The sequence below is a fragment of the Rhynchophorus ferrugineus genome, unplaced genomic scaffold (genome assembly GCF_030347505.1).
Source record: "Rhynchophorus ferrugineus isolate W39M unplaced genomic scaffold, kcgeb_rfMv2 rfM1, whole genome shotgun sequence".
Lineage (NCBI taxonomy): Eukaryota > Metazoa > Arthropoda > Insecta > Coleoptera > Curculionidae > Rhynchophorus > Rhynchophorus ferrugineus.
Window position 1 is genome coordinate 14,531,407 of NW_027472580.1, and position 13,795 is coordinate 14,545,201.

General features: G+C 29.2%; 2 protein-coding genes across 4 annotated transcripts in view; both read left to right on the forward strand.

Moving 5' to 3' along the window:
- The window catches only part of LOC143195091 (synaptotagmin-15), a 345,027-nt gene that overhangs the window by 139,854 nt on the left and 191,378 nt on the right, over nt 1-13,795 (forward strand). The window lies entirely within an intron of this gene.
- Nucleotides 1-13,795, forward strand: part of LOC143195049 (uncharacterized) — an 87,160-nt gene that overhangs the window by 58,069 nt on the left and 15,296 nt on the right. For both annotated transcript variants that reach the window (XM_076401904.1, XM_076401912.1), the window contains exons 9-11: nt 2,563-3,113; nt 4,192-4,445; nt 13,524-13,772. In XM_076401904.1, coding sequence (XP_076258019.1) covers nt 2,563-3,113; nt 4,192-4,445; nt 13,524-13,772 — 1,054 coding nt within the window. The remainder of the gene's footprint in view (nt 1-2,562; nt 3,114-4,191; nt 4,446-13,523; nt 13,773-13,795) is intronic.

Below are 13,795 nucleotides of genomic sequence, written 5' to 3' on the forward strand. Positions count from 1 at the left end.
AACTGAGTTTACAATTGAGCTGGATTAAATATTCAGATAAATTAACAAATTGGTTCCAATTGCAAAATTTTCATATTGTTTTTATTCACATCATAAAAACGGCCTTATTTTAGCCAAAATAATAAATTGTAGCTTTTCTTCTTTCTGATAACTTACAACTAATATATCAACGATCTTGATTTATAAACTATATGAGTTATATACTCAAATAAATCCATTTCTTTCTGTCCATATATACAACGTCCCGTTAACATATTTTCCTGGCTCAATTGAAAATCCAAAACATAAACTGAGTTTACAATTGAGCTGGATTAAATATTCAGATAAATTAACATATTGATATTCAATTTACTTGCAAAATTGGATAAACTGCTTCCTATTTACATTACAAATTCATATTTTCAGAAACATACAAAATAATCTATATCCATCTAAATCAGAATTCCTTTACCAAGAACTTTAAACTTCGAATCTAACATTATTACACCCGACGTACTCCAGGTAATTACTCCTATTAGATTTTAAGATGAATTTAGTAAATTATGCAGATACCAACCATAGAGAAAAGCATATTTGAATATTATGGTTGTGGCGATTGTGTAAAAGTTTTTTAAAGCCTATAAACAGCCAGTAGTTACTAAAGACCAGATCTGAACTGCAAGGCGAGTGACAAAGCACTTTGTTCAATATAACCATCCTCTTCATCGATTTGTTTCACAATGAATAGTTTTGCAAATAAAGACACCTTTAAATAATCTTCTTTTAGTGGTTAAATATACTAGGCAAGGTTTAAGAGGAGATGGTCTATATTTTATGAGCAACTATATATTAGGTTCGGGAAGAGCTATATTAATTTCTGTAAAATCCTTCCTCCATATTGAGAAGCACAAAAAATCATGATAATAAACATAAAGTGGAACCAAATTTTTACAAGTATCAATAAATCACTAGTATAGCAGTAATAACGGTGAACATTATAATCCTAATGAATTTATCGATTAAATTCATTCAGGGGTAGTTGATATTTAAAATTTGTTCAGCATAATTCAAAATTATAAATATCATATATTAGATGTTAAGATAACGGTGCTAACGGCATTGTAACAAGACGAATGTGAATGTGATGTTTGGCGATGAACCAATAATTTTTTTTACAAATATTTAATAACTGAATGTTTGAGAAAAATTAATGAATGTCTGGTATCTAAATTGAACTTAATTATCGTACTATTGACTAACCATCGGAATGAAAAATATTCATTACAAGGTGTTACGAGTGCTACTATTAATTTGCATCCACTACGTCGACAGATAAAGCTAGAAAATTGCCAGTATTGATCAATCAAGAGGGCTTTCATCGTTTGTCTTGGCTATGCAAAATACACTTAGTGAGCTAAAATTTGCATTAAAAGAGGGGTCGCAAATCTGTTCGCTTAGTTTTTGCTTGAACATACAGATGTTTTTCGCAGATAGAATAATGATTTTGTTTGAGCATGTCATCAATTAAAATAGAAGAACATTTATTTGATTAAAGTTTACTTATGGTTAACAATTGTGAAGGTATTTTCGTAAGAGAGGCGTAATATTTGAGTGGATGGGTTCAGTGATTCTTGTGTTTTTTTATGTTAAAGGTACAGGCATATTTATTGTATGTTGAAAGGGCAGAATTACTTTTATATAGCCTATTATCTTTCTTCTTCTTCTTTATGTCAGTCTTAATGTAATTCTTAAATATATTACTGTGTTCGCATTTCGTACCTATATAGATTAGGTCTTATTCAAGCTGATTCTCCAATACTTGATCAAATTATTAGTTTTCTTTATTGACCTTTACAATTTTATTGCTGATTTCTCGTCGTCCGTATCTACAGCCATTATGACAATATCATCAGCAAAATTAGTATTAAATAAATACTACATAAAAGTAAAGCATTATATTCACACTCATACTGCTCATACACTACTCTGCTATATTCCCGCTTTCATTTCTTTCAATTCCCAATACTTGCTTCATCTTGAATGCTTCCTTCGAAAGATATTAATAATTCTACTATGTGTAACACTTCATATCTTATCAAAAGCGTTCGTTGCATTTAGAAAAACAGCAGAAGGAGTCTTCTTCTCTTCTTCATGTGACCCTTATATTGTATCAGCAATTCTCTGAATTTAATCCTTAGTTGAGTATTTTTTTCTTAAACCAAATTGATATGTCGGTAATATGCTGTTTTTGTCGATTAGTGGATTGGAAATTACATAATAACCAGCTCCCTACTATTTTATTTGAATTAGAAGGATCGTTATTTAACTTTAATAATCGTTAATGAATTTGTTCTTGTGTTAGATAGTTTTTACTGCACAATAATATTGGGATGTATATTTTAAATATCTGTAGATATACGAATGATTTAATAGATGTATATGAAATTTACCAAGTTGTAAAAATACCGTATTTGTAAAAATAAAATGACAAATCTGACAGTACTATCTCTTAACAAACCATGAAATGTATGAAACAACCTAATAATATTATCTAAGAAATAACCTACAAATTATTTCTTACAGATATTTTGGTGAAAACCCTTTGGACAATCCCTTTTTTAAAGAAGCAACCGTGGGACCAGTTGAACCTTTATTCAAAGATTTGGAGAAAGCAGTAAATAGTTTTAAATCACCGAATAAGAAATCAGCCTCCGAGAAGAAAGCATCTGAAATCAAAAAAGATAAGAAGGACGAAACTGAAAAGAAGCCTCTCAAAAAATCCGAAAATATTAAAGGCGATTTTCTGGATAACCCAGCAGATCACCAAGCGGCCGCGAGCTTTATAATAAACGCTGAAATTCAACCAGTACCCAACGTGGATAATTCTATAAACTCTCCGGAAAATGATAAACCAGTTAGTTCTGCACTGGTATCTCTAATAACAACTCCAAAATACACTATAAATTTGGTTCCAAATAATATTTATGACCAGATAAAATTATTGGAACATTTACCGGAACAAGCTAAAACTGAGGAACCCAGAGAAAAAGATAATGCTACTGCGAATGAAATTGAACCTGAATCAACTACTGTCGAACCAAAAAATGAAAACCTGTCAACAGAAAAAATTGAAGGTGAGAAAACAATATGTAGACTTTCTGGTAAAGGGCATTTTATCATTACGAAGGGAAATCAAATATAAACGTGTAATAATAATACAACTAAACATTTAACATTTTCAATGTAGTCGCATCCGTGCTTTATAAACTTCTGCCACCGATTTGGAAACTTAAATATTCCTTTTTCATAAATAGTTTGAGGGTGAGTTGTCAGGCAAATGCGCACATACTCCTCTATTTCTTCATTTCTTTCAAATGTGTTGCCTCAGAGTGAAAACAATCACAGCTGACAAGCCACAAACCAAAATATAATGTTTCCTAGCCATTTATTAATATATAATTCTATATAAATGCAAATATTATACAATATCAAAAAGCTAAAATATAGGTATATAATAAATATATAATGTAAATAAATAAAAAAATAATGAAATATTAATATATAAATAAAAAATAATTAAATGTGTTGTTGTGTTGTTGTTCAGCACAAAATTGTATTGAGACAAGATATAATTATTTTTGCAATGCTATTGTGAAAATTATGGAACATATAATTAAACAGAACCAAACAATAAGGTGGTATCAGAGCCAGCATTGAACGGACCACGCAAAACTCTACATATACTCTATGGGACAGATCCAAATACAGCTGCTACCCACGCCGGTTTCCTACCCTCTCCATAAACCATAGGACACTCGAGCAAAAAATCCTCTAGATCGGAATTACGCATGTTACTAAGCTAAATAGTAAAATTACCATTTATATTAGATTTCCCATCGTATAATAGTTATTTCCGTGTTAATTGCGTCCCTTTTAACTAATATTTTTTCAATATATTACATTCTTATTACATCTTCGCTCCGTCTTCAGAAGAGGTCTTGGATTTGATTTCTGAAATAGCCTTTAGCATAGTGTTTGTCTTAGATCAGATACAACTCTATCCATTACATCAAAAGCATCATCTAATTCCTCATTGAATTTCCTAAAGTCCATATAATCCCTTTTATATTATGTAGTAAAATTAATTTTATGCCCAATATATGGAATTTATAACTCAGTGGTGGCCCCAATAATATTTAATTTTTTTTTTAGAAATAATCCCAACTTCTACAGAACAACACTCTAATGGAAACAGACAATCAAAAAGCTTGGATTTGGACCAAGAAACTAAATCGGATGACTCCTCTGAAGATGGTGAAACTATAAACGAACCTCAAGCCTTAAGGAGACTTAGAAAGAGACCAAAGAGGCCGATGTACCAAATATTCGATATTAACAAATTTTTGACTACTACACCATTCTCGCTGATCGATTCTGACCCTACTACAGTACTACCTAAGTATAAGGTTAGTTCTTAATATTGTTAATCATCCATCATTATCTATCTATCCTTATATGTCTTTAAAACAACAATAAACAACATTCTACTAACACAGGCTTATTACTACTTCCTCACTCATCATCATTCATTCACTAATATTCTTCAACCACCATGTCACCTGTCATCTGTCAATCATTAATATGTAAACATAGAGTAATATATAGAGTGTTAACTCAATACAAATAATTTCAGAATTGTTTTGCGTGTTCTCAGCAGAAAGGCGCTGAGGACGTCATTTCGCTGAATTTCATTGGTTAGTTTAAATTACCATTATACGCCCCTGTAAAGAAGATATTTTAATTAGAAAGCATTTCATTGGTCGAGGACTTGATACCCATCACGTGACCAACCCCTGACGTCACAATCTACTGACCAATTAAATTTGAAATAAAACCCAAATGTAATTTTTCAAAATAATTTATTCAAATAAAATTCTATATCAAGACAGATATTATAAACTATCATAAAGCTAAAATATAAGTATATAATGCACGTAAATAAAAAATATTGAAATATAAATATATAAATTAAAAATATTTAAATGTAAATATAAGAAAGGCTGCAATCTAATTGAATACATAAGATATCTCCTGGTAAATATAATCAAAATTGTCTATAGCGCTTTTTCCCCTTTTAAATGATTTTAATGAGATGTATTAATTTTTCTATCTTTTTGTTCCCTCACTCTGAAAGCAGAGCAACACGTCTGTGCCTGTTTATATTTTACTTACTTATCCAACACAAAAATGTAATGAGACAGGTTTTAATTATTTTTACAATGTTATTGTGAAAATTGTGGAACGGAGCATTAAAACCGTTAAATTGTATGATATTGGTCAGAATGGAGAAAACATACTAAAAGTAATACCTTGAAGAACAGCAACAAAAAATTAAAATGTACGATATATATCAAAATTACTACTGTGCTCTTATTATGGTAAAATCGAGGAGTTAAAGAGACATTTTAAGGATCTATAAACAATATAATAAAACAAGCATGATAATGTTTTGTCTATAAAATCAAGCTCATCTTGTTGATTTAGAAGTGTATTACTTTAATTTTTTTTGTTGTATTTGTTTAACATCTTTGTTGAAAAGTATCTTGACCAATATACATTTGTTTCAAGAAAATGAACCCCTTAAAAATAATTCAGTTTTTATTTGATGGCACTTTACAAGCAACTTTTTAAAGGGTAACTAATACTTAAAATACATACTATACGTAAAAGCAATGCTAAATCACATACACATCCTTAATATAGCTAACTTGGATTGTTTCTTCCTAGGAAAACGACATCTGGTTTTTTTATTTCCACCCATATACTGGATACACAACACTTTTAAGAGTGAAGAAACATTGTAATCAAATAATAGTAATTACAGTTAAGGCAAAAAAATGCTGATCATACTCAATGTCAGACACACGAAAATGGCGTCCTAAACAAACCATAGAAACAAACAATCGGGTTATAAAAATTGACCAATAAAATGCTTCTGTAAGGAAATTCAAATGAACCAATAAAAAATGTAGTCTCATTGATTGGACCACGCAAAACATTTCCTCAATTTCGCTTACTTAAGTAAAACATCTATATATACTCTATGCATGTAAATTATCAAAAAAGATAAATACTTCCATATGAATATTTTAGAATATATACTTAAAAGATATATTTTAAATCCAATAAGTTAATAAGAAAATAGCAGTGGCATTATTCTTGTTTATTTTAATCAAAAATAGTTATTGTTTATTTTCACAAAATAAATTTTAATATCAATTAATGTGTCATTTACTGGGGACACATATTATAAATGTGAATGTGTCTCAATGTTTGAATTATATCTCGATTTCATTGTGGAGAATGTCTGGATAACACTGCAAGTGACATCAGACATTTTGGAGATTAAATCGTCAGTCAATGTCTGACTAAAATAGTTTTATTCATAAAAATATTTAATATTTTCACGTACATTAAACCTATTACATAATCATAGAGTAATATAGAGACAAGCAATAAGCGTATCTGGAGAAAAGTTTGGCAGCATACAGAAACTAGATGGTATTTTGATCGCCATTCGAGAAATATGATTGTTTAGTTTAAATTTTCATTAGAGCCAACTGTAAAGGAAATATTTTCTTCTGAAAGGCTTTAGTAGGCTTTTAACTATGTGACGTTTTATTGATCAATGAAATTTAAGACTACTTCTAAAGTAAAATATCTATTTACTCTATGTAATTTTTTCATCTATAACTCTTTGGTGACTTATAGAATAATTCAAAGAACAAACCTTGCTATTAAAACAAGCTTTCTTGCACTACAATGTGTTTTAATGTTAGATTGACAATATTCATCAAAACAGTACGAAAATATTGAAAATATTAATGGAAACTCTTTATAAATGAATATAACATAGTTCTGTTTGTTTTTATATATGTTAGTAGAGAACATATTATTTTATTAATAACTTGAAAATGAAAAAATTGATTCAATATAGATAAATTGATAAATTAACAATATATTTTGTGTAACAGGTAGATAAAAAATATTTGGCCATACACTGCCCTAAAATATATCGAGAGATATCTGTATTAAGATACAATTAACAAATAATACGTTGCCTTATAACTTTCCGAAATTTTGTTTGAGAAATTAGGTTACTAGATCACCGCAATGTAAATTTTGTTATACAATTTTCCACTTTTTTTATAAAAAATAGCCTTTAGGAAATTAGACGTGAATTTATTTTATTTCAAAATATTTTTTACCCAATTTTTTAAGGTAATACAATAACAAGCAACGAGAAAAGAATTCAAATGTAATTTGCTTTGTCTTCCTCTTGTAATTACTTTCTTTTTTATTTTTCATAAAAATGGGAAAAACGGTTTTTATAATTCTTAATTAATGTAATTATCCTTGTTAGAATTAACGAGTCTAGGCCTAGAACTCTTTTAATTTAAATAAAAATATTTAATAATAATAATTTAATTGCTATGATCGGTTAGTTCTTTGCAATATCGTTCAGTTTATAAAACAAGCGATGAGATAGGCGTATGAGGGAATTTTTAATTTTTTTTTAACTGAAAATGATATTTAAATAGAAGTATTTTGTGGTCTATTTTCTGAGCTTTGAGAGAATTAGATGATTGTTGGTTGGCAACATAACCACCAAGAAAGTTTATAATACTATAGATGGCTTAACCTGCACGAAATTTTATCCAATTCCGAATGGAAAACCCTCTTAAACTGAGAATGGGAAGTTTTATCGGACCCAGATTTGGTCTTACCATTCGGCCTGGTCAATGTAGCACATCACGTTCCTATTTGTATTTTACCTGAGAAATAGAGCAAAGTCATAGAACACTGTAACCAATATTTTTAAGATAAGATTAGTTAAGTGTTATCTATTTTCTATGAAATATATTTTTTAACTGTGTGTATATTAAATCATGCACCAAATATCATGATTGCTACCGTTACTAGGCATCTCTATCGGATGCTGTTAATATATGTGCTTAATATTTTTATATTTTTAACTTCTAATTAGCTATAACAAGTCAACTGGACAGTCCCCGGCCTGACACATAGATAGCGCTAATAGATTTAAATCCATATGTTTTTTAGTTAGCCCTAAACCTCAAAAGATGCGTGTATAAATTTGACAGCTGTCGGATCATTAGTTTGTGAATTATAGCATTTTGACTGAAGCCACTGTTGAAAAAAAGGATAAAAAGGAGTTTCGAGTGGAAAAATCCACAAAGTGATTTCGAGTGACTGTAAATTGAAATTGAATGAAATAGTAGGCATTCTAGATATATCAACTGAACGTAAGCATCGTATCATTCACTAATATTTGGATATGAGAAAGCTCTGTGAAAAGTGTAATAAGCGTTATAAACTCGAGTTTTTGCGTCGATATATGACAATGGATGAAAAATGGTTCCACCATTTCACTCCGAAGTCCAATCGACACTCCGAAGTCATCCGAGTGAACTGGATACGATGAACCCGCTCCGGAGCGTGGGAAAACGCAACAGTCTGCTGGCAAGTTTATGGCGTCTGTAATTTAGGATGCATATGGATAATTTACATTAACTACCTTTAAAAAGGAAGGAACATCAACATCGACTATTACATAGCGTTATGGTACCGTTTGAAAGACGAAATCGCCGAAAAACAGCTGCATTTGAAGAAAAAGAAAGTGCTGCTTCACCAAGACAATACCCCGTGTCACAAGTTGGTGAAAACGATGGCAAAAATCCATGAATTGGACTTCGAATTGCTTTCTCATCCACCGTATTCTCCAGATCTGCCCCCCAGCGACTATTTCCTGTTCTCAGATCTCAAAAGACTGCTCGCTGGGAAAAAAATTTCACCGAAACTGAGATCAATTTTGATGCAAAGAACAAATCGTATATATACAAAAATGGCATCGAAAAGTTGGAGGGTCGCTATAATCAGTATGTCACCCTTGAAGGGGATTATGTTGAATAAAAAAGAATAACTTTTCCAAAAAAATGTGTTTTAGGCTGGGGACTTTTCAATTGACTTGTTATGTATATTAATTAAATGAATAAATGGCTTTCTCCTTCAAAGTGTCGCCTCATTTAACACAAACGCATTATATATATATATATATATATATATATATATATATATATATATATATATATATATATATATATATAAACATATTTATATACATAAAATATTTTTAAAAAATATTTCTTAGTCATATATTTCTCTAAACAAATTTGTTTTCTAGTAATTAATTAAATGAATAAATAGCTAAAACTTTGTCATTCAAAGTGTCGCCTCATTTAACACAAACGCTCGGCCGGCTGGTCTAAGAGTTCTAGAAATGATCATTTTTCAAACTTTATTTTAGCTCCAGTCTTATGACCGTATAGTACGTAAATTTTCTAGTAACTTTCACAACATTCTACCGAAAATCTACCGACATTTTTCAACAATATATATATATATATATATATATATATATATATGTATATATATATATATATATAAACATATTTATATACATAAAATATTTCTAAAAAATATTTCTTAGTCATATATTTCTCTAAACTAATTTGTTTTCTAGTAATTAATTAAATGAATAAATGGCTAAAACTTTGTCATTCAAAGTGTCGCGTCATTTAACACAAACTCTCGGCCGACTGGTCTAGGAGTTCGAAAGTGTTCTAGAAATGATCATTTTTCAATCTTTGTTTTAGCTCTAGTCCTATGACCGTATATTACGTACATTTTCTAGTAACTTTCAACACATTAAATTATATGTTGTTATATATTTTTATAAAAAATTACTATAAATATTTTGTACTGATAAATAATTTAATATTTTAGAGTTATTGAAAATGTAAGGTGGAAAATTGATAAGCTAAAATGATTTCTTATGCTGATTGAACTACGGATGTCGGCTGCGAAGAGAAATATTGATTATCGGCTTCAATATTTTCAAAAAACTATCCATTTTTGAGGAATAAAAAAATATTGAAGAACCCTGAAAATTCTACCGATATTTTTCAACAATATCGATATTTCTTCATTCCAACCCTTGTTTTTCACGAAATAACAAAAGAATTTGTGGAGAGTGGAGAAATTCCAAAAAAAAAGTTCGATACTCTGTTTCAAAAGCTTTATGTTTTAATATCGATGTTTCGCCTAATTTCCATCGAAAAAAGGGTTTTTGACCAAATGGAAAAATTTCAAAAAAGTTCGATTCCCTAGGTTTTAATATCGGTATGTTCATTAAAAAGTTTATACAAACTATCAATATATATCAAATCGGCATCCTTAGATTGAACAACGTAATAGCTGTTGAATTGTGTAAGTAAATTTATTTTATTTAGTTAATCTAATAATTAAAAAATCTATTGGTATTCTAACATTAAGAAAATATGGGTGTCAAGTCAATATTATTTAAAATATAACAGCCAACATTTAAGTATAACAGCAAATGGTTTAAATATTTGAACGAATTACATATACATCACTTTTAAACCTGAAATACAAGATTACTATTATATTTATGGTTTAATATTAAAAAATGGATGATCGGAATTTCATTTATTGCTTTTCAAAGTATATTCCGTGAAAATTAATGCATTTTTCCATGGAACAGATTTCCAACATTATTTGAAACATATTTTGAGCCGTTTCTTTAAGTAGTGAAAATCGTTAATGTGCGGGAATAAAAAAGTCATTGGGCGCTAAATTAGGACAATACAACATTTGAAACTAGTACCAATTCGATATCTAGACCAGTCAAAAGTGTCATTGTCATCGTCATTAACTTACATTGTCGTAACGGAAGTTGATGCGCCACTTCTATTTTTAATGACTTCCGCCTTAATGACATATAATTTATGATTTATGAAGGATTTTAATTAAAGTGTTAATCTTATTCTGATATAAAGAAAATCCCTATACGTCTAGATGTTACATTCAACACAGCTTCCACACAAAAACTACTTTTTTAATGAAGAACAAGGATTTATATTATGTTATTTATGTTATTTATTTTATGTTAAAGCCTCATTGTCTTAAATCGACCGATTCGTTAACTAATTGTCATCAACTGCTGATCTAGGAATTTCATATTAAAATGTTCTTTCATATTAAAATGTTCATTTGCTATAAACATCAACATTACTCCTAGTTAGCTGATATGTGTCATATTCATCACTATGTGCTTGTTTCACAAATTAAAGGGTTTAAACAAAAGTGTTAAATATAACTTTAAATAAAGCGAATATATATTTATTAATAATTCGAATTTTACTCATTAACAATGGCCAACTAAAGTATGATTGCAGTCGCAGATACTATCGAAAATATACTTAATTTCTTGCATGATATTTTTAATTTGTCAATTATTTTTCGTCAGAGTTAACTAATTGTAACAATACTTCAGTATGATATAAAATAATAAAAACGTTGCTACTTACTACTAAGAAAAGATTTTCTCCGTAATTAAACGCCTTATTAGCTAAATAATTTATATAAAGAAGTCCAGTATAAATACTCACAGAAAAAATATCCGAAGTGTGTCATATATTGCAGAGCCCACGGTTTACGCTTTAAAAAATTTAATGAGTCTCTAAAAAGGCATTTGACACAAAAACAAAATTAACTTTCCCTAGAGTTTCTTTTTAGATGTTCCACCAGATCTTTCACACATTCCCTTTTCTCTAAGTCATAGAGAATCACCATAATCAATCCGTATATCTTATTATTAGGTAGATTCCTATGTTTTCAATCTGAAACAAAAATATCCAAAAATAATGTTTAAATTAATGATATATATAATTAAAAATATACTAGTAAATATTTTTGAGTTTTGTATTCACTCAAAAAACTCACTCGACTACTACTAATTAATAAATGACTAACGCTTAAATATATATGTCCTTCATTAAAATATTATTGCATTACTCTTACGGTGGAGGGGGTAGAAATTTCCATTTATACGCAAGTAAGTTTCCACAGGTTTTGCAATATGCAGTCGAGCAATGGAATGATGTAAAACCACTTTAAAGTTTTTTGTTGCATAATAGTTTCGTTCTCTAAATTGCGCGCGAAAATTAAATTGCGGTTGAAAACCAATATATCTACATGCTATTTCTGAGATTCATTTATCACGCAGCAATGTCTCTAAAAAAATGCATTAAATATTTCCTTTATAAACTTTTTTCTGGTCGGAATATTTGACGTGAATTTTTATTTCGAAATTGTAATAGAGAGTTAAACTTTTAAACTTTAATTTTAATAAAATATAGTATGATATTAGTCAGAAACCAAATATATTACTTACATAATACTTACATAACTTCTTTATAATAATGCTTTTAGCCATATTAGTTATGAGCTTATTTTATATCCAAGGTACTAGTTAGATTATACCATTATATGCTTGCTTGTTGTCAGTAGAGATATCTGTGGGTGAATATGTTACGTGATACCTATGATGATTTAGATACCAATTATAAACAACGACCTGGAAAATTGCAAGACATATTTGACGAAAGTCCAGCTTAAACACTCAATGAACTTTCAGTCAGACAGCTCCCAAACTTCAGAAGTTTAACAAAGCATTGTTGAAAAAAATGGCCAGTAATAGGCAGTATGAATTACAAAGTCATCTTCTTGTATGACAACCCTCAGCTATATGTTGTAAAATTTTCTGTATAGTCATTAGATATATTGCCTGACTACGTGTGTAGATCGATGCAGCATTGCTTAAATGACACACACTATTCTTTTTTTTACACAATATCGCTATGTTACGAGAAATATAGGAACATGATGCAAATAATCCTCACCTTTCAATAAATTCCTTTATAAAGTAGAAAAATGACCAGACTTCATATACCTACTGCTTCAACAATTCACTATATTGTGAATACATACTTTGAACTATATAAGTAGTGAAACGTGTAAATTAAATCTATTTTACTTACTTAAAAAAACTGGCAATATATATTGAACCTACACCTCAAACGACAGTGCATTTAAGAAACACGTGTAGTCTGTATCGTGATCATCCTGTGGTAGAAATTCGATCACATATAAATTTCATTTTCATTCCCAAAGTCAGTACGTGAAGTAATATGATTATCTCCGTCTCATTTATGATGCGGTTGCCAAAAACAAAAAGTATTCCTAAGCATACATTCAAATAAAACAGAAATAAACCAATTACAAACAATTACTATATTATAACATTGCTAGTTTCCAGATATTAAAATACGATATTGGGATGATCATTCCATTCCTTTTTTTGTAGATTCAAAATAATGCTAAGCATAAAATTATTTTTATCACTTACCAAATTGAAATTAATTAAACCACTGTTCTGTCTCTGTTTCGTTGTCTTTTTTGATTACGTTTTTTATTAGAAAATATACCAAAGCTATCTCACTAGTTACATCATTGAGTTTTAAAATACATGACACTTACACTTGCATACTTGTATTAAAAATATATATTTTTACAATTTATGGTTATAATTTTATTTGTAGGTTATAAGTGAAGTATTTTATAAAGACGAGATTAAACCCAACGAACAATTGAATGTGTTCGCTGATGTAATCAACAATATTAAAAATTCGACTCATACAGATATAATTCCAATAGAATCGCCATCACGTTATCCTGAATTTGAAATACTAAATGGTGGTAGTATAGAAGAATATGACACGGTGCCACAAATTAAAAAATCATCCAGTGTTAGAGTTAAAAAGTTCCAAAGTGATAGCTCCAACTATAACGTGAGTATATTTATAATTATAGA